Consider the following 20,810-nt stretch of genomic DNA (forward strand, 5'->3'; position numbering starts at 1 on the left):
CCTTGTAACACTGCCCTTAAGTTGGGTTTTTGGGATGCCCATAATGAATATGCATGAGATAGAGTTCCACACAGTAGACGTAGCCTATGCAAATCTATCTTGTGGATATTATACAAATCCATCTGGCTGGATGTGTTGGAAACCACTTCTATAGATAGCATGTTGCATGGGGACTTAGACACCTTAGAATGAATTTATTTATTGGGATTTATTTAACAGATTCACGGATCTCAAAGTCCCTCCTTGAGGGCCGCAATCTAGTCGGGTTTTCAGGATTTCCCCAATGAATATGCATTGAAAGCAGTGCATACACATAGATCTCATGCCTATTCATTGGGGAAATCCTGAAAACCCGACTGGAGTGTGGCCCTCAAGGAGGGACTTTGAGATCCCTGCGGTATAATAATGAGTTTAGTTTTGTGATGGGCCAGCGAGGCATGTGAACACTATCCTGACTCAGGCTGATTTTCCAGTTCCTTTCTTGCAGACCCGTGCGATTCTCAGCCATGCCAGAATGGAGGCACATGTATTCTTGAGGGCCTGGATAGGTATCACTGTGTCTGTCCTGTCGGCTTCGGAGGGGATGAACATTGTGGTATGTGTGGCCTCCATTCCTAGCTTCTGTTTTCCTTTCAAGATAGAAATCCAGCACATAGGCTTTTTTTTAAATTGCACTTCAAATTTAACATATCACCAATCCATAGAGATATACAGAAACATTTATTTAGGTATTCAATTTTTTATGTCACTCTCCCAGGGGAGCTCAGAACCGTTGACATGAATTTATTCAGGTACTCAAGCATGTCTCCCTGTCTGTCCCGGCAGACTCATAGTCTATCTAATGTACCTGGGGCAATGGGGGGATTAAGTGACTTGCCCAGGGTCACAAGGGTTTGAACCCACAACCTCAGGGTGCTGAGGCTGTAGCTTTAACCACTGCACCACTCTAGAAATCAAGATGCAGCAAAAGTGAGCCAAGTATAGAACAATGAAGCCATTGTGACATCACTGATGAGGTTGGCTCTTATTGGTGGAATGAGGCATTATGATGTCACAACACCAGCTCTGGTTATCAGAGGCTGAAGCTTTTCACACTATTTATTCAGTTTTCTATACTGTTCTCCCAGGGGAGCTTAGAACGGTTTACATGAATTTATTCAGGTACTCAAGCATGTCTCCCTGTCTGTCCTGGCAGACTCATAGTCTATCTAATGCACCTGGGGCGAGGGGGGGGGGTGGAGATTAAGTGATTTGCCCAGGATTGCAAGGAGCAGCGTGAGTTTGAACCCACAACCTCAGGGTGCTGAGGCTGTAGCTTTAACCACTGCGCCACACTCTCCCCGCACACATAGAAATAATGACAATCGCAAAAAAGAAAAAGCTGCCCGTCGGGTTGCCCAACCAGAAAAAATATTATTAAATCGTCCACAAGTGAAGTAATGAACCCAAGATCTCTCTAATTAAGAAAGGAACTATTTTAAAACTTAGAGGTTATTCAGAATCAATCCCCAACCCAAGCCATCCCTTACAGCGACGATAAGGTTCTTATACAGCTACATTAAGATCTTCTCTAGCCTTAGGATCAAAAAATTGAAAAAGATTTCCCTCTGTTTAAGTTTTTTTTTATTGATTTTTTTTCATTTAACAACAAGTGTCATAAATTTTCATACAATTATCTTAATAATACACTTGATATTTCTATAATGTATTTTATACATAACATTTCTTATCTTATATTTCTTATGATTTTATATATCATATAACTGTAATTATTTTTCTTATAAAGTTATACAACATATATATTGTAATGATTTTATCAATTATTTTTTAAATTATTAACCTTTTTCCCCTCCCTTTATTACATTGTTTTCATGTAAGAATACCATCTATTAATAATATTTTATTTATAATTTATAATAAAGAGTATAAATCCCCCTCCCATATCCCCTCCCTCCCTTTCTTCTTTAACTATTTTCTTATTATGGGAAAATGAAATTCAATTATTACAATATTTTGTTAATGGTCCCCAAATCTTTTTGAATTTATCCATATATCCTTTTTGTGTTGCAAATGTATGTTCCATTTTATATATATGGCAAACTGAGTTCCACCAAAAATTATAGTTCAATCTGATTTCCCTCAAAAGTTGCAAAGGAAACACCAGGAAAACGTAAAAGAAATTCAGGACAGGCCGAAAAAGTCTTGCGCCGCATTCATGTGCCTCTGGCGAAATCAGGAAATACTTAAATATTTGAGCCAAAAATCTAAAGGAAAGTTTCCAAAATATTGCTGCGGTCATGCTCCCAAGCGAAAGCCACTACCATAGTTGCTCGCTGTGTAACTATTTCCGAAGAGTTTTCCAAGAAACAGGACATAGACATTTTGAGGGAAATTCTATAAACGGCGCCTAAATTAATTGAGAAATGCCGTTTGAAACAGTAATTAACAGTGAATTTAAAGCGCCTACCGGCGCCTAAACTTAAGGTGCTGGAATCACGCCTAACATCACTTTGGGTGTGGCTAACGCCGGAAGGGGCATTAGGTGCCTTGAAGCGTCCATGTGAGGCGTGATTTATGGCAAAGATTGGTGCCTAGAAACCTTGGTCTACATTTCCCGGAGGCGTGATTCTCTATATGGCACCGTCGCGTGAGTGACATACGATCGGCGGCCGCTTTGTAGATGGCCGGTATCGAGGCTGTATAGAGAATTCGTGTCTTAGGGCCAGATTCTGCAAGCAGCTCCTAACTCAGTAGGTACCTAGCAAATGGCACCTACCACGTTAATCTAAGTTAGACGCCATTTGTAGAATCGTGCCAAGTTTTGCCTAAAGCGACTTAGGTACTGATAAGCATCATCATATTAGGTGCTGGCCTATTAAGCTAGGGTTATCTTGGCCTAAAATACCAGCGCCTAACTCAATCCATGATTTAACTCTGCCTACTTCCCATGTAGGCACCGATAGGCGCCTTGGTGTAGACGTCTACTGCGAGGTGGTAGGCACCTACTTGATAATTAATGTCTTTTAATGGGTTTGTAATGATGATTTCAATTATCAGCTCAGATCTGGGTGCCTTTCACAAAATCCATCAACTTTCCAGGCCCTTGTCCTATCCAAAACATGCTAAAACCACACCCCTTGGGTTTGATACATGCATAGCCTGGTTTTCTAAAATGGGGACTTAGACATTTATGCCAGATAAACAGTTAAGTGCCTGTTTACGCACGTCTCGAATGCGACTAGGGCTTGAGATATGAGGGCCTTTCTGTTATATGGATAGTTTTGCATTGCCATCTTTGTTCCTTCATCGTATGGATAGTGCCTGGATGGTTTTCGCCCTGGAACTATCCACATAGGCCATAAAAATTGATGGAGAGTGGACTTCTATGTTTACCGATAGGAAAGTGGTGGATGTTACATGCCTTTGCTGTAGGTGATACTCATTTATGGGATGAAGAACTTCAGAGAAATTTCTCATTAAAAGTGTACTAAAATCCAGTGATTTAAGTGTGTGTGTGGGGGGGGGGGGGGGGGGGGGAGAAAGCTCTCTTGCTTTATTAAATTGCTTCCAGTCACCTAAGAGGAGATATTCAGAGGCACTTAACCAGAGAGTACCACTGAATATCCCTTCAAACCACCCAACTAAAAGGTGGGCAGATGAGGGGCAGCACTGGGGGCGGAATTGGGGAGGAACCCTAGGTTATGTGGGTGCTGGCATATTCAGTGCTCTAAATCTGGCCGTTTAGCTATGTGGGTGCCGACACTGAGTATCGGGTCCTCATCCACATTCTTTAAAAAAAATAAAATTAAAAAAAAAATCTTCCATCCTCCCCCCCTTGCTCTCCCCCATACCGGCTTCTCTGAACATGCCTCTCCCTCCGGTTGCAACAAGCCCCCAGAAGACCCACCGCCACCCCACTGTCTAGGTAGGCCCCCATGGGCCTAACTTTGTCTCTGGTGGGCCAGTGAGGGTCAGTGGGAGCAGGAGTTATTAGCCCTTTTGCTCCTGCCCCTTGCAAAAGCCATTTTACAGAGATGCAGCAAAGGGCAGGAGAGGGGGAGCTGTGTTACTGCTTCCACTGACCCCTGCTGAATCACAAGAGACAAAGGTAGGCCCGAGGGATCTACCTAGACAGTAGGAGTGGGTGTTCAAGGGACTTGTCGCAGGGGATCTGGGAGGAGGGAGAGCAAGGGAAGGGATTGGGGGAATTAATTGTTTTATTTTAAAAAAAAAACCCTTATATGGCTAGCCTGATATTCAGCCAGGACTGCATAACAACTGGGTCACATAAGCTCCACACGGCCAGGCCGCCAAAAATTATCCAGGAATATTTAGTGCCGGTTCCTGGACAATGCCCAGCACTGAATATCGCTGGATAATTTAGCCAGCGTAGATTAGCATTTACAAACATGCTGACCGCAGTTGCCTGAATATCAGGGAGCCGGTGTTTTAACGTCTTCTGTCTTATTTAGTGCCAAAGTTGAGCATCGAGTGTAGTGTGGACCTTCTCTTCCTGCTGGACAGCTCCGCCAGCACCGCTCTGGAAGGATTCCTGCGCCACAAGTCATTTTTGAAGCGGTTCATCCAAGCAACCCTGGCAGCGGACTCCCCCGTAAATGTTGGCGTGGCGCAGTACAGCAGCGATGTCAGAATGGCTGTCAAAATAGGGGACTACCAGGACGTAGCAGAGCTCCTCAAGGAGGTTGATGCCATGACCTACACCGGAGGGGGGACGTTGACTGGCAAGGCCCTTCGTCACGTGGCACATTATGGTTTTAAGAGTGCCCCGGCCTTTGCTGACATTCAGGATGATCTGCCACGGGTCATTGTCCTTCTTGCCGGCTCAAGTTCTGAGGATCCGGTGATAGAGCCGGCGAAGTATGCCAGAGATCATGACCTGCTCCTTATCGGGGTGGGCAGTGAGTCAATGAGGGCAGAGCTGAACAACATAGCAATGAATCCACAACAGACAGTGATATATGCCAACCCTCGGGATCTGCTCAAGAAGATCCCTGAGCTCCAAAAGAAGATCTGCAGTGTAGACAATCAAGGTACGTGACTTATTATGAGCTTGTATTTTCCCAGCTAGGTCTCTTCCACGACTCTATGCGTGCCAAATTTACTTTACCTAAGGTGTACTTCCACCCTTGCTAGGGAGGTTAGTGCCCGAGGCAGTGGGGCAGATACGAAATTTCTGTGATAAGAGTAGGTTCAGAAAATTACTAAAGACACAGCTATTCGTTGATGCCTTTTTTTTTTTTTTTTATTTCAGCTAAAATTGATGAATTATCTATGAGCTCTTCTTTCCACATTATGGTATTTCCCTGAGGATTATATGTATTTCTTTTTATTATATGATTATTTTATCATGTATTTGCTTTTATTTTGTTGTCCTTTTAAACGATATATAAATTTTTTAAATAAATAGTGCCCTTATGGAATTATCCTCTATATACAGTACTCCCCTGAAATTCGTGGGGGTTACGTTCCAGGAAACCCCGTGAATTTTGAAAAACCGCAAATATGGTTTTTAGGCAGGGGAGACAGGAGAGGGCAGCTGGAGAGGCTGGAGAGGGCAGCTGGAGAGGGCAGCTGGAGCGCTGGCGAGCGAAGGAAATCACTCACTGTTTGCTTCGACGCCTCCTCCTGTACTAATCGGGCCTCACCAATCAGGAGCTGCTTTGACACGCAGGCCCGACTTTAGTACAAGAAGAGGCAGTCGGAGCATACAGCGAGTGATTTCCTTCACTCGCCGGCGCTCTGGCTGCCCTCTCCTGCCTGGTCATTCATGATCAGAAAATATCGTGAATGACCGGGACCATGGACCACCGACCGTGAATTCGCGGGGTATCACTGTACATAGTACTGCAGCCAGCCTTGAAAGAAAGCAGTTGATCACTTGGGTTGAATATTGACCCAAATCGCCTTTAAAATAGTATTTCTGTTCATAAAGTATGAATTATGCTTTGGGCCTACCTTGCTAAAGAAGCCTCAAACTTCCTCAATTGATCAGTTTTGCTGGTGAATCCATTGTGAGGGCTTCAGGTCTGTTTTTTGCTTGGTTTGTTTCTTTCAGGCTGCCACGCCTCTCTTGACCTGGTTTTTACTCTGGATGGTTCTGCCGAGGTTGGACTGGAGAACTTCAACTACCTGAAGAACTTTGTGAAAAGCATCTCCCTTCACTTCATCATCAACCGAGATGTGACTCAGATGGGTCTTGTGGTGTACGGCGGCCGGCTGCGTACTGTTTTCTCCCTGGACACACACAGCACACGTTCAGGGATCCTGGAGGCTGTCGGCCGGGCATCAGTAGTGGGTGGCCTGGCCTCTGCTGGCAGCGCCCTGCTGCATATCTACGATGACGTCTTGACTGTGCAGAAGGGAGCTAGGCCTGGAGTGAACAAGGTAGTGGTGATGCTAACGGATGGGGCAGGAGCCGAGGATGCAGTGGTCCCTGCCCAGAAGCTCCGCAGTAATGACATATCACTTTTTGTGGTTGGGATAGGAGAGGCAAAGAGAAGTTTGCTGCAGAGGATCGCTGGGTCAGAAAGCTACCTAATAAAAGTGGCATCTTATAAAGATCTCAAGTACTTTGAAGAAAGCATCGTCCAAAGTGTGTGTGAAGGTAAGAATTCACGTATTCATGACAAGGATTGGGAACTCTTCATTTGAAGAGATGTGTAACCCTGGTTTCACTTGCACTCTCTTTTGAGCACCAGCTAGCTCTTTGGGTCAGGTACCCATGACTGCGGTTACCAGACTTTGTCCAGGTTTTGAAAAGCTTCTGGCAACAAGCGACGTCAGACAGCATTCATGCATGCGCCGGTGTGACGTGATGATGTCACGCGTCACCGCGTGACATGCATGAATGCCGTCCCGATGTTGCTCGTTGCCAGAAGCTTTTCAAAACCTGGACAAAGTGCCAGGTTTTGAAAAGCCGTCCGGGGAAATTCCCGGATATGTCTGGTAACTCTACCCATGACCAGGATCTACAAAACAACAAAAATTTTCTAAATGAGTTGGATCTAAAAGTATATATCTAATAGATAAACCTAAATTGGATATATTACCTGCTACTGGTGCAGAAGCTGAAAAGGAATGAAATGATTATTATTGCCTGACTTCAGAGTTTATTAGAATACTGTTGTTTAGTTTCTTATTTCTTTGAATATAGAATCAGCAACAAGATTAGTCAGCCCTTAATAATGTGGACTTGTTAATATTAATATTTTAATTTTGAAGCATTTTCTTTATATTTTCTATATTGCATGAATTTATTATGTTGTTAACAATTAATAAATTTATAAATTTAAAAAAAACCCAAAAAACAAAGTTCAGATTTTTGAGCTGGGTGCGGGCAAGGGCTGCACTTACTCCAGTAGGCCAAAGGATTTTTTTCTCCTGGAGTCCAGTCGCTTCACACCGTCTTTTACTTAACGAAATAAAATCAAGCTGAGGCTGAGGAAAAATGAATCGTTTTCACTGTACTTGACGATCTGAGTTGCAGCTTCAAACTGTCAAACGATTTCCAAGGAGGGTATTTAAATCCAGTTTTCAGTCACATTCCGGTTCACAGGACTTTTAATCTAATCTGTCCTTCAAGTTCTGGGTCGCTCTATGCCAGCGGTCTCAAACTCAAACCCTTTGCAGGGCCACATTTTGGATTTGTAGATACTTGGAGGGCCGCAGAAACAAATAGTTAATGTCTTATTAAAGAAATGGCAACTTTGCATGATCCAAAATGTGGATTATCTGAAATTAGTTTATAGATCTTTCCTTAATTGCTTCTGATAATTTCAGCTATACACGGCAGAAAGCAGTGCGACATGCAGAAAGTGAAAAACTATCAAAGTATCAACTGCAAGAGACAAGATTTTGGACCAACTATTTTGAGGCCCTCGGTATTATAAAGGATGATTGATTCTTTATGGAAAACTTGTGCCTTAAGTGTCCTCCAGCACCGGACACACGCACTGGAAGGTTGCCCGCCTCACCCGATTGTGAGGTGGAGTGGAGAGGACAATCGCGTACAGACGCAGGAAAGCACTTGCGTGAGGTTCCAGGACACGACCGCTGGACAATTGAGGCACAGGTTTTCCATAGAGTCATTCTTTATAATACCGAGGGCCTCAAAATAGTACCTGGCGGGCCGCATGTGGCCCCCGGGCCGCGAGTTTGAGACCACTGCTCTATGCCTATCTTGGTTCAAGGTGACTTATATACCGTAAGCAGGATACTATGAGGTAGTTACCAGAGGTAGGCGATGCAGTAATCATTCAACAGAGGGGAACATTGAGCTGTCATTAGAATTACAGAACAGCAGTTTCAAGTACATTGCAGTTGAATTAGCTATAAGTAGATTTGTGCAATGATGTTATGTAGAGTTTCTGGAAGGGGGAAATGCTTTATAGGTTGCTATGGGAGAGCAGATTTAAGTATTGATAGAGTATATGTTCTCAAAAAGGAAAGTCTTTCAGTTTCTTTTGAAATCTGAGGTAGTTAGGTTCAAAGAAGAGCGACTCTTATGTTCTTATCTACTGTAACGTTACGTTAGCTGAAAGAAGCATGAGAGGTAAGTGAAAGGAATATTATACTAGAACATAAGAACAGCCGCTGCTGGGTCACACCAGTGGTCCATAATGCACAGCAGTCTGCTCACGCAGCGGCCCCTAGGTAAAAGACTAGCGCCCCAACTGAGACTAACCCTACCTGGGTACGTTCCGGTTCAGCAGGAACTTGTCTAACTTTGTCTTGAGTCCCTGGAGGGTGTTTCCCCTATAACAGCCTCCAGAAGAGCATCCCAGTTTTCTGCCACTCTCTGGGTGAAGAAGAACTTCCTTACGTTTGTACGGAATCTATCCCCTTTTAACTTTAGAGAGTGCCCTCTCGTTTTTCCCTATCTTGGAAAGGCAGAACAACCTGTCTCTATCTACTAAATCTATTCTCTTCAGTACCTTGAATGTTTCGATCATGTCCCTTCTCAATCTCCTCTGTTCGAGGGAGAAGAGGCCCAGTTTCTCTAAGCTCTCGCTGTACGGCAGCTCCTCCAACCCCTTAACCATCTTAGTTGCTCTTCTCTGGACCCTTTACTGGGTGTTCAGTTTTGAACACTTACTAGTCTTTTTAAAGTTATGCAGCCACTGTCTCAGTAGAACTTTACCTCATAGTTGCATCATGGGAAGGGCTGTGCTTTACCAGTCCACTCTGGGAAAAGCTGCAGTTTATGGTGGGTGTGGACTGTTCCACTCTGGGAAGTGCTCTAATCTATATTTCCCTTTGCTGTCTAGAAGTGAAACGTCCCGTGAACCTGTGCAGACCGAACCCCTGTATGAACGATGGCGAATGTGTTCTCCAGAAGGGGACCTACCACTGCCAGTGTAAGAACTGGGAGGGAGTGCACTGTGGGACTAGTAAGTACTTTATGATCGTAGCACATCATACAGAGACCTACGGACGGAGAACGACTTTGTGGGTGTGCATACAGTACAGTGGCGTAGTAAGGAGGGATGGGGCTGCAGTCCAGCACCCCCATCCTCTCCGCCCCTTCCCTTCCCCCGAACCTCTAGTTGTTCACTGCCGCGAATGTGCTCCTCGCGACCGCGTTGCCTCTCCCGCTGATGTCACTTCCGGGTGCTACGCCTATGAAGTGACGTCAGCGGGAGAGATGACGGGGTCGTGAGGATCACGTTGAAATTCTTGTTGCCCACGGGGGAAATGTAGGGTGGTACGCGTGCAACAGAGGGGGGAGCGGGGGGGGAGAGAGCTGCCACCACCCTGGGCGCCTCTCACCCTTGCTATGCCACTGATACAGTATGTGTGGTGGTGGTTGTGGTGGTTCTGCGGCCCAAGAGCACAGATTTCATTGAGGCTTTTCAGGTTCACGTGTCAATTGAGAAGTCTGGGGCTCCTTCCAAAGACAGTGAGCAGGATGACGGCGGTAGTGATAAGTGGAGTTCACCCTGAGGAAAGAGGGATCGTTAGTGGACTGACTCTAGTGTCCATTGTGGGCAGTGGGACGGAGGGGGTGGATTGCTCTCTGCTCCCAGCCACGCTTGCACCCTCCCTTCCCCACCCTCACCTCTTGGTAAACCTTCGTCCCTGCAAGCTACCTTTCCAGACTGCTGCTCGCACCACCCTGGCTACCCTTTGAAATCACTTCTGGTAACCCCAGGGGAAAGGGACGGGGACTTGTATACCGCCTTTTTGTAATTATACAACCACACTCGAAGCGGTTTACATGCAGGTGCTTCAAGCATTTTCCTATCTTGGTGGGCTCACAATCTATGTAATGTACCTGGGGTAGTGAAGGATTAAGCGACTTGCCAAGGGTCACAAGGAGTAGTGTGAGGGGTTGAACCCCCAACATCAGGGTGCGGAGGCTGTAGCTCTAACCCCTCTACCACCCTCTCCTCCAATACAATATCAGAAGTGAGCCAAGTATAGAACAATTGAGTCATTGTGACATCACTGCTGAGTTTGGCTCTTAGGCATTGGTAGAATGAGGCATTGTGACATCACTGCTGAGGTTGACTCTTAGGCACTGGTGGAATGAGGCATTATGACATCACAATAGGAGCTCTGGAATGTTGCTACTGTTTGGGTTTCTGCCAGGCATTATGACATCAGGGAAAGGGATTGGGACTTGTATACTGCCCTTTTATAGTTATATAACCACCCTCAAAGCGGTTTACATACAGGTACTTCAAGCATTTTCCCTCTCTGTCCCGGTGGGATCACAATCCATCTAATGTACCTGGGCCAGTGGAGGATTAAGTGACTTGCGCAGGGAGAGCATGGTGTTTGAACTCCAAACATCAGGATGCTGATGTAGCTCTAACCACTGAACCACACTTGCAGAGTATCGTATTTATTGATTTCAAAGATGCAAAGCAGTGCAACAAGGCAGTAGCTAGAGCCAGAGGAATGCTGAGGTGCACGGGGGACAGTAGCATAGTAAGTGGGGTGAGGGGGTGGTCTGCCCCAGCACCATCTTGGTCGAGGGTGCAGCACCCGTCCTCCTTGCCGCCCTACCCCACCGCTGCACATAGGCACCGCTTCCCTTCCCTGTACCTCTGCAACGTTCCTTGAGCGAGGCAGCGACCCCCCCCCCTTCCTGCAGTCGCCCCAGCGTTGGCTCTTTCTCTGCCGTCACTTCCTGGACCTGCGCCAGCAACGGGGGAAGGGAAGCATCACATGCGCGGCAGGAGGGGGCAGGGAAGGAGCGTGGGGAGGGGCGCCTCTCGCTACGCCACTGACGGGGAGATAGTGTAGCGACATCTACGCCCACTCTGATCAGTTCCTCTTTATGTTTTACAGAAATCTCAAGAGGATTCTCCTCCGGTCTTCCATTAAAACTTCGCCAGCAGAGAAATGCCAAAAGCGATCGCCAGCCTCGAAAGAAGGCTTGAGCCAAGGATGGAGCCGCCTTCCCAAAGCTGGTCCTACGATAGCTGGTACGCTCTTGGATTCTGCTAGACCTGACTCCCTCTCATCTTGAGGCCGGTGCCATTAGCCAAACCTGTCCTGGGGGCTCCCCAGCCATAAGAACATAAGAATAGCTTTACTGGGTCAGACCAATGGTCCATCAAGCCCAGTAGCCCATTTTCAGGATCTCCAGAATGAACATTCACGAGAGAAACTTGCAAGCGGCGGAGGCAGTGCATGCAAATCTCTCTTCTGAATATTCATTGTGGATATCCTGAACACCTGACCGGCTGGGGAGCCCCCAGGACAGGTTTGGGAACCACTGGTCTAAGGCAGTGGCGTGCAGTGATATTTATAGCAGGAGATTCACTAGACATGTGAAAGCAAGGTGACCCGTCAAAAGCGTGCGGGACATTGGTGCGCCGACAATCCCGCCCCGACATTTAGAAACATAGAAACCTAGAAGATGACGACAGATAGGGGCCATAGCCCATCAGGTCTGCCCACTCTACTGACCCACCCCCAAGTTTACTATCCTAGGGATCCCACTCCCGGTGACAGGTTCCCTTGGCTTAACCCTCTAAGGGATCCCACATGGGCATCCCATTTGTTCTTAAATTCTTGCACGCTGTTTGCCTCGATCACCTGCACCGGGAGCTCGTTCCAAGGATCAACCACTCTCTCAGTGAAGAAATATTTCCTGGTGTCGCCATGAAATTTCTCGCCCCTGAGTTTGAGCGGATGCCCTCTTGTGGCTGAGGGTCCTTTGAGAAAGAGAATCTCTTTTTCCATCTCGATACGGCCGGTAATATACTTAAACGCAAAGGACCAGTGCAGCCTCCCTATTTGCTTTCATTCGGCCTGCCCATTTGTGCTCTGAGGGGAGGTTTGGGGGAAACTCCCCAATACACTCCCAGTCTCATTGAGGAGGGGTGTGTGGGGATCCCCCCAAACACTTCAAACTCCTGGTCTCCTCACGTAAATTCAAAAGTTTAAATTTTCTGCTCTGAGGGGGGTCCCCCTCCCCCCCACTACAATGAAGGGGATTCCCACATGCACCATTCCTGCGAACACCTCCCCACTCCACTTACCATTTGGCCCCAAACTGAACGAAACAGGGCAGCGCGCATTTCTCCTGCACACAAATGGGGCGGGATTGTCGGCGCAGCGATGTCCTCCGCGCTTTTGACGGCGTACCGAAAGCAAGGGTGTCCAGCCTCGGCTTTTGCCAGGTTGGGTTTTCAGGATTTCCATAATGAATGTGGGTGAGCACTATCTGCATTCAATGGAGGCTCTGCATGCAAATAAACCTCATGCATATTCATTGGGGAAATCCTGAAAAATACCAAACCTCAATGGTCAAAATAAACAGCCATGTGTATATAATGTGTAAATATATAAATAAATATATATATATATATGAGAGAGAGAGTACAGTAAAAAAAGAAAGCAAACACTAACCTCTGTATAAAACTCATAAAAAAACATACACTTCTTCCTCCATATTTGCGAATTCCATATCTACGGATTCGCTTATTTGCGGTTTTAAATCAAAAAATACTTTTTCATTTTTCAGGCTATTTTAAGCCCTGTAAGCCCCCCCCCCCCTTAAGCCTTACCTGGTGGTCTAGCAGGTTTTCGAGGCAGGAGCGGTCTTCCTACGCAGATCGCTCACAGGAAATGGCTCGAGAGACTACGGAAGCTCAAGGCAGCCATTTCTTGTGAAGCGTGGAAAGATCGCTCCTGCCTGAGAACCCACTAGACCACCAGGTAAGGCTTAAGGGGGGGGGGGGTTGGGGGTTAGGGGCCTGAATATTATTCGTGGTTTTTTAATATTCGCAGGCCAGCTCTGCCCCTAACCCCCGCGAATATAGAGGGGGAAGTGTACAAGTTTGCTAGCCATGTTCTATCATGAACGAAGACAGAAGCTTTGTGGACAAATAAAATACATTATGAACAGAATTGTGTAGAAATACAGACTGTGTGATATTGTAAATGGACCCCCAAATTAATAAAACTAATTTTACAACTGAACCCAAAGATTAATAAAACTGGTTTGAACCACATATTAAAACATAATTCAGTCTTAAAACAATATTGTGTAAGCTTTGAGAGGTGGCATAAGCACATGTCTGAAAAATGGCGTGGCCAAATTATACCATCAACTCAGGGGATGGTGCTCAAAAAGCTTGGAAAAGGGAACATGGTGTGTCGACCTGAAAAAAAATGTATCTTTAAGCAAAAAAAATAAAAATAAAAATTAATTAATTAATTAAAGGATTCTATATAGAAGAAATACACCTCCAGCATAATAACTGCGAGTTTCACTGGCAGGAAATAGCAGAAGAGGTAATGGCGTTAAACATTCAAAAACATAAATATAGGAGCCGCCAAAGAAAAGGCATAGCAAATCTTAACTTACGGCCTCTTTTACAAAGCCGCGCTAGTGGCTGCCGCATGGCAACAGCCCCGAAGCCCTTTAAATCTCTATAGGCTTCGGGGCCGTTAGCGCAGCGCAGCCGCTAGTGCGGCTTTGTAAAAGAGGCCATTAGTGTGAGGGAATCAGGGATTTTCCCTCACAAATTATACACTTTCCCCTCCATATTCGCAGTGGTTCGACGCAGAGCCAGCCCGCGAATATGAAAAAACCACGAATAATATTTGGGCCGGTTCTGCCCCTAAGCCCCGCTTCCCCCGGCTATTTTAAGCCCTGAAAGCCCCCCTTTAAGCCTTATCTGGTGGTCTAGCGGGTTTTCGGGGCAGGAGCGATCTTCCCATGCAACTTCCCCATGCAGATCGCTCACAGGAAATGGCTGCCTTGAGCTCCCATAGTCTCTCTCGAGCCATTTCCTGTGAGCAATCTGCCTGGGGCAAAAGCGTGGGAAGATCGCTCCTGCCTGAAAACCCGCTAGACCACCAGGTAAGGCTTAAGGGGGGGGGGGTTAGGGACCCGAATATTATTCGTGTTTTTTTCATATTCGCGGGCCGGCTCTGCCCTGAACCCCCACGAATACAGAGGGGGAAGTGTATTTCTTCTCTATAGTAGGTCTTTGATTATGAATCACTTTTTGTTTACTTTCGTACATATCCAGGGGATGGTGGGAGGGAGAAGGGGGCTATTTCTGTCCTAACTTGACCTTTTGAGCATTTACACCTGGGATGGGAGGATATTAATAATCTGAATAGTGAAATGCACTATGTTTCAGTTTTCTTGATTAATCATTGGGTAGGATAAAATGGTTGGTCGTGTATATTTGTAAGTTGAATGTCCTTTTAATGACTTATATGTTATATATTTTTGTCTTGCACTACTGATGTTTGGAAAATCAATAAAGAATTTTAAAAAAAGCTGCTGTTCTCAGCCGTACGGGTAAACATACGAGCTGCATCTGGGTTCCATGCTTGGTGACTCCTGAACGGATATGGGGCTTATGAAGAATTGCTGTTTAGACTGTTAATTGGATTAGAAATGCCGCGACAGACGTATGACAGGCTCAGACATGGAGTCTTCTGCTCTTCTTAATTACACCTTCCATTGCAGGCTGCTTGCTTCTCTAATCCGAGATGAAGAGGCTCTGAAGCTAAATTGCAGGGTGGTTGTACAGTAGAGTAAAAACCCTTCAGCAGAGCCAGATTTGTTTTTGACGGTTTGTTTTGCCAGCTGGAACATGGAAAACCTTCTTTATACTAAAGGCAAGGACAGAACCCTGCAAGGGCCTACTGAACCCAAAGGTCTGGAGGGGAGGGGAGGCGGGGCTTTGCAGAGCGGCCTACCTGGGAAGTCCGGCGGTTGTGGTTTTCAGGAGCCTGATCAATCTATCTATAAACTCTGTTGAAACCCTGACAGTCACCATGAATTACGAGGGACCGCTGAAAAGTTCTCAGCCCAGCCGACAAATTTGGGGCAGTCTCCAGCGAGGGCTCTACACTTAGTCCAGCCATTTTCCACTTTTTGGGTTCCATATTTTTCCCGACGCTCATTGAGTTCCTATGTGCGTCGGGAGCAGCGCAGGCCATTCAGCGTGGCTCCCTGCACTAGAAAACTGCTATTGCAGTTTGACAGAAGAGGGCCTAAGTGTAGGGTCCTCGATGGAGACTGCCCCAAATTTGTTAGTTGGGCTGAGAACTTTTCAGCGGCCCCTCGTAATGCTCGTATTATAACACTAATAGCAACTCGATGTTATACACCTGCTTATATCAATTTAATGCACTTATGGTATTATCATTTATTTTCAGTATTTCCTAAGTGGTTTACATCCAATGGGGTTACCGGTTGTCCGGATTTCCCCGGACAGCTTTTCAAAACCCGGCACTTCTGGGTTTTGAAAAGCCTCCTCAAATCGCCAAAGGGCAGGGAGGAAGTCTGCGATTTGTGGACAAGAGCAGGCAGCGGGACTGGGTGGGCCTAGGAGGTCTGGATTTTCCAATTGGAAAATCTGGCAAAACTAACATTCAGGTACTCAAGCACTTTTCTCTGTCTGTCCCAGTGGGCTCATAATCTATTGAATGTACCTGGGGCAATGGGGGATTGTGACTTTCCCAAGGAGCAGCATGGGATTTGAACCCACAACCGCAAGCTGTAGCTCTAACCACCACACACTCCTTGTGTGATGAAAAGTAAAACTATGTACTTGGCAGTTGTGGCCAGGGAGTTCTATGTGCTATTTGAAGAGGTAGATATAATAGGTATCAGAGACCTGGTGGAAGAGGACAATCAATGAATATAAGACTATAAGAATAGCCTTACTGGGTCAGACCAATGGTTCATCAAGCCCAGTAGCTCGTTATCATGGTGGCCAATCCAGGTCCCAGGTCCCTAGTACCTGACCAAATTCCGGAACCCCAAAGAGTAGCAGCATTCCATTCAGAATCCTAAAGATTAGCAAGATTCTAGAATCCCAAAGAGTAGCAACATTCCATGCTACCGATCCAGGGCAAGCAGTGGCTTTCCCCCATGCCTTTCCCAATAACATAAGAACATAAGCAATGCCTCTGCGGGTCAGACCTGAGGTCCATCGTGCCCAGCAGTCCACTCACGTGGCGGCCCAACAGGTCCAGGACCTCTATCTATACCCCTCTATCCCCTTTTCCAGCAGGAAATTGTCCAATCCTTTCTTGAACCCCAGTACCGTACTCTGCTCTATTACGTCCTCTGGAAGCGCATTCCAGGTGTCCACCACACGTTGGGTAAGAAGAACTTCCTAGCATTCGTTTTGAATCTGTCCCCTTTCAACTTTTCTGAATGCCCTCTTGTTCTTTTATTATTCGAAAGTTTGAAGGGCATTGAGAGAGTGGAGAGGGACAGATTCTTCAAACTTTCGAATAATAAAAGAACAAGAGGGCATTCAGAAAAGTTGAAAGGGGACAGATTCAAAACGAATGCTAGGAAGTTCTTCTTACCCAACGTGTGGTGGACACCTGGAATGCGCTTCCAGAGGACGTTATAGGGCAGCGACGGTACTGGGGTTTAAGAAAGGATTGGACAATTTCCTGCTAGAAAAGGGGATAGAGGGGTATAGATAGAGGATTACTGCACAGACTATGGACTTTTCCTCTAGGAAATTGACCAAACCTTTCTTAAAACCAGCTACACTGTGTTAGCTGGGTACACACTACATCACTATGATAGAGTGGAGGGTTGCACTATATATGAAAGGGATCTGAGTCAAACAAAATAGATTTTCTACATGAAAGTGATAGTAATTTGGAATCTTTATGGATACAAATTACATGTGTGAAGGGAAGGAGTATACTGATAGGGCTGTACTGCCATCCACCAAGACAGAATGAACAGGGAGATGAAGAAATGTTTACAGAAATTTAGGAAAGCTGGCAAAATGGGCAACTGTATAATAATGGGTGACTGGATAAATGTTATATCAGGGAACACTTTGGAGGTGAGATTTCCAGATGTAATAAATGGCCGCTGCTTAGGAAGAGAGAGTTTGAATTGTTGAATGCCTCTTGCATAGGAAAATCTGTAAACGTCCCATAGCAGAGGGACAAGAGATTTTGAAGGTAATGCATGCACATTTAAATCGAATCCTGAGATAAACCGGGAGCCAATGAAGGCTCGACAGCAAAGGAGTCACATGGTCAAATTTGCTTCTTCCAAAAATCAACTTCGCAGCAGTATTCTGAATCAGTTGTAATCTTTGGAGACAGATCTTTGTGACGCCAAAATAAATAGCATTACAATAATCGAGCCGGGATAGAATGACTGAACCAAAACAGAGAAATAGCGTTGATGGAAAAGGGATCTAACCCTTCCTCAGCATTCGTAAACTGAAAAAGCATTTCTTGACCAGAGAATTTATTTGATCCTTAAAGATAAGAGAGGAGTCAAAAAGGATTCCCCAAATCTTAAGAGGAGTACTCGGCCTGCAAGGAAGCCCCAGAATCCAGTTATATCCCCTTTGATGTGGACAGGATCCAATATGATTTTTCTATGATTTTTCTCTGCTTATATTTACTTTGCAATTGCTTATGTTCCTTGTAACAAATTCTTAACTCTACCATATAAACTGTTGTGTTAGATCATAACTGCATTACTTGCACTACAGAGTAGCCCATCCACCCCCGGACTACCTCCCTTTTTCTTGGTAATCTAGTGGTGAAGGCAGGATAGAAGCAATGCACCAGTCAGGGCAGGTATTTTGAGAGCAGAGTCTGAATGGGCAGAAGTAACTGGGGTTCACTTGTTCACTTGTGCCCCCACTATACCCCAGACCAGTGTTTCTCAACACGCGGTACCCCCACAGTCCGGGCATCACCAAGCTAACTCCAGCGATGAAGAGCCCTCTGTCTTCTGCCACCCTCCCGCTGCCCGTCAGGGAGTGCGGAGAATATACAAGGCCTGCGGCACTGGGGCTAGCTTAACTGATGCAGATGCTTCGAGTCTATCAGCTCATGAGGCCCTGTTGGTACCGTCCCTCTGATGCAAACGTGTCAAAATAGGTGGAACCGATGAGGTCTTCCTGAGCACGTGAAGGCGCTTCATTGAAGGTAGCCCTGTGTGGACTCCAGATTCTGGGCCAGGCAGTGGTAGGACGGCAGAAAGAGGAAGGTTAGAGGAGGAGAAACGCTGGACTTGCCAGAGGGGTGGGGGAAGGAGCGAGGGAGTGATGTTGGATTGAGGGATGTGGGGAAATGGAGAGAGTTGGTAAGGTTGGCTGGATGGATTGATGTGTATGGAGAAATTCTGGTCATGGATGGGAAAGAAGGGGAGAAGGGATATGCTTCTTATGGGATGGAGAAGAAGGGAAGACATAGGAGGAAATGCACATGGATGGAGGGGAGGGAAGGAGACCTGAAGAGAAAGGGAAGATATGCACATGGAAGGGAGGGGCATGAGTTTGGGGCACAGAAGGGAGGGAGGGAATAGAAAGGGAGAATTGCTGGGCATGAGTGTGTGAGTGAGAGGGAAAGAGATGGTGTACATGAGGAAAGGAAGAAAGAGGAAAATTGTTGGGCATAGAGAGAGAGAAGAATGAGGTAGAGATGCATGGGGCAGAGAAGGATGAGAGGAAGAAAAGTTGGATATGGTCGTGGAGAGGAAACAGTGGGACAGATTGAAAGGGATGCAAGGGGAAGCAATGTTGGACATAGTGGTGGAGGGAATGGAGGGAGAGATGTGGCATGTGTTGGAGAAGGGTGATAGATGGAGAAATGTTGGGCATGGGGCTGGTGGGCAGTGGTGAAAGATGCTACATATGATCTGGGGGATGAGAGAGGGAGAAATGTTGGATGTGGCAGTGGAGGGGGTGGGAGAGATGCACCTCTCTCTCTCTCTCTCTCTCTAAGAGAAAGACAGATGGACAGTGAGAGAGAGGGAGACATGTTGCCAATAGGGTGGAGGCGAGAGGAAGAAAAGTTGTACTCTACAGAGAGAAATGTTGGTTGGGGAATGGAATGAGGTCTGGAGGAGAGGAAGCATGCAGGAGGCAGATAGAAAGAAAGATTGGATGCACAGTCAGAAGGATGTGCAACCAGAGACTCACGAAATTACCAGACAACAATGCTAGGAAAAAATGATTTTATTTTCAATATAGTGATTGAAATGTGTCAGCTCTGAGCAGTGGCGTACCTAGCATATGTGACACCTGGGGTCCATCATTTTTGACACCCCCCCATCTATATGAAAAATATGATTTTTAGTTACAATCCACATATCGCACAAGAGTGTACCTAGGAAAAGGCAGCATCTTAAACACTGCAGTGAGCACTAGAACACCAACACATACATTGTAAAACTAAACAAGTCAATTGATCCTGCAGTCAATGCCAACTGAAAACTATGTTCTTTTCATACACACAGAACAGATACACCCTCACCCAATATGGAATAATCACAAACTAAAAATAGAAATATGTAGACAAAAGTTAAACTGAACTGCCAATAAACCAGACTCTGCATACAATGCAACACCACAAAAACAGTAACACATGTCCTCTAATACTGTGCAAAATATAAAGACAGTAGATGTAAATTTGAAAAAACTGATACATAACAATCACCACTTTTCAAATTAACAAATAAAAATAAAACAAATAATGAGAAATAAGAAAATACCATTTTATTGGACTAATCCCCGTAAGCTCGGTCCCCAACCCCACAAACCACCTGATTCCATCCACACAAGCCTTGAATTGTTTTATATTGAACTTATTATATTAAAGTATAAGAAGAAACAAAATCAGCGTCTTCTCCCCACTCTCTCTTCCCCATTTCCCTTCAGCGTCCTCAGCCCACTCTCTCTCCACTTTCCTTCAGCGCACGCACATAAAAACAAGCAAGTAATTTTATATCATTTTCATTCTATTCATTCATAGAAATTAAAGTCTAAATAATGCCAGTCACATAACAAAACATGATTTTACAAAAATAATTCCCTGCACAGTCAAGCCTGCAAGGATTACTAAATGTCTTTCAGCAGCTCCCCTCCCTCCCTCCCCCTTACCTTTGTGGCCAAGTCAAAATGATCTACCAACAATAAAATTTTAAAAACACAAAGCACACTATACGCAGAGAAAATGTTAATTATCATTTATATTCCGTGGGTTTTCAAAGAGGTCAAAGCAGATGACTTTATGCAATGTCACCTCAGTAACAACTATACAAAAATATACCCCGTCCCTTTTTACTAAACCGCGATAGTGGTTTTTAGCGCAGGGAACTGTGCTGAATGCCCCACGCTGCTCTTGACGCTCATAGGTTCCCTGCGCTAAAAACCGCTATTGCGGTTTAGTAAAAGGGGGCCATAGTGCATAATATAGACAGCATATATAAATTCTCAAAATGGACACATTTTGATTACTAAATTTAAAATAAAATCATTTTTCCTACCTTTGTTTGGTAATTTCATCAGTCTCTAGTTGCACTTTAT

At 45.4% G+C, this 20,810-nt stretch overlaps 1 protein-coding gene across 3 annotated transcripts in view; it reads left to right on the forward strand.

Annotated features, from left to right (window-relative positions):
* Positions 1-11,546, forward strand: part of VWA2 (von Willebrand factor A domain containing 2) — a 78,826-nt gene extending 67,280 nt beyond the window's left edge. Inside the window, exons 10-14 of one of the 3 annotated variants that reach the window (XM_033943830.1) lie at positions 488-595; positions 4,473-5,051; positions 6,077-6,625; positions 9,288-9,410; positions 11,317-11,544. In XM_033943830.1, the coding sequence (XP_033799721.1) occupies positions 488-595; positions 4,473-5,051; positions 6,077-6,625; positions 9,288-9,410; positions 11,317-11,408 (1,451 nt within the window). In that variant the 3' untranslated portion in view covers positions 11,409-11,544. Of the gene's footprint in view, positions 1-487; positions 596-4,472; positions 5,052-6,076; positions 6,626-9,287; positions 9,411-11,316 lie in introns of all 3 variants that reach the window. The other 2 variants (XM_033943832.1, XM_033943831.1) reach the window with 2 other exon arrangements.
* The last annotated feature ends 9,264 nt before the right edge of the window (positions 11,547-20,810 follow it).

Source organism: Geotrypetes seraphini, chromosome 4, assembly GCF_902459505.1.
Source record: "Geotrypetes seraphini chromosome 4, aGeoSer1.1, whole genome shotgun sequence".
In the NCBI taxonomy this organism is placed as follows: domain Eukaryota; kingdom Metazoa; phylum Chordata; class Amphibia; order Gymnophiona; family Dermophiidae; genus Geotrypetes; species Geotrypetes seraphini.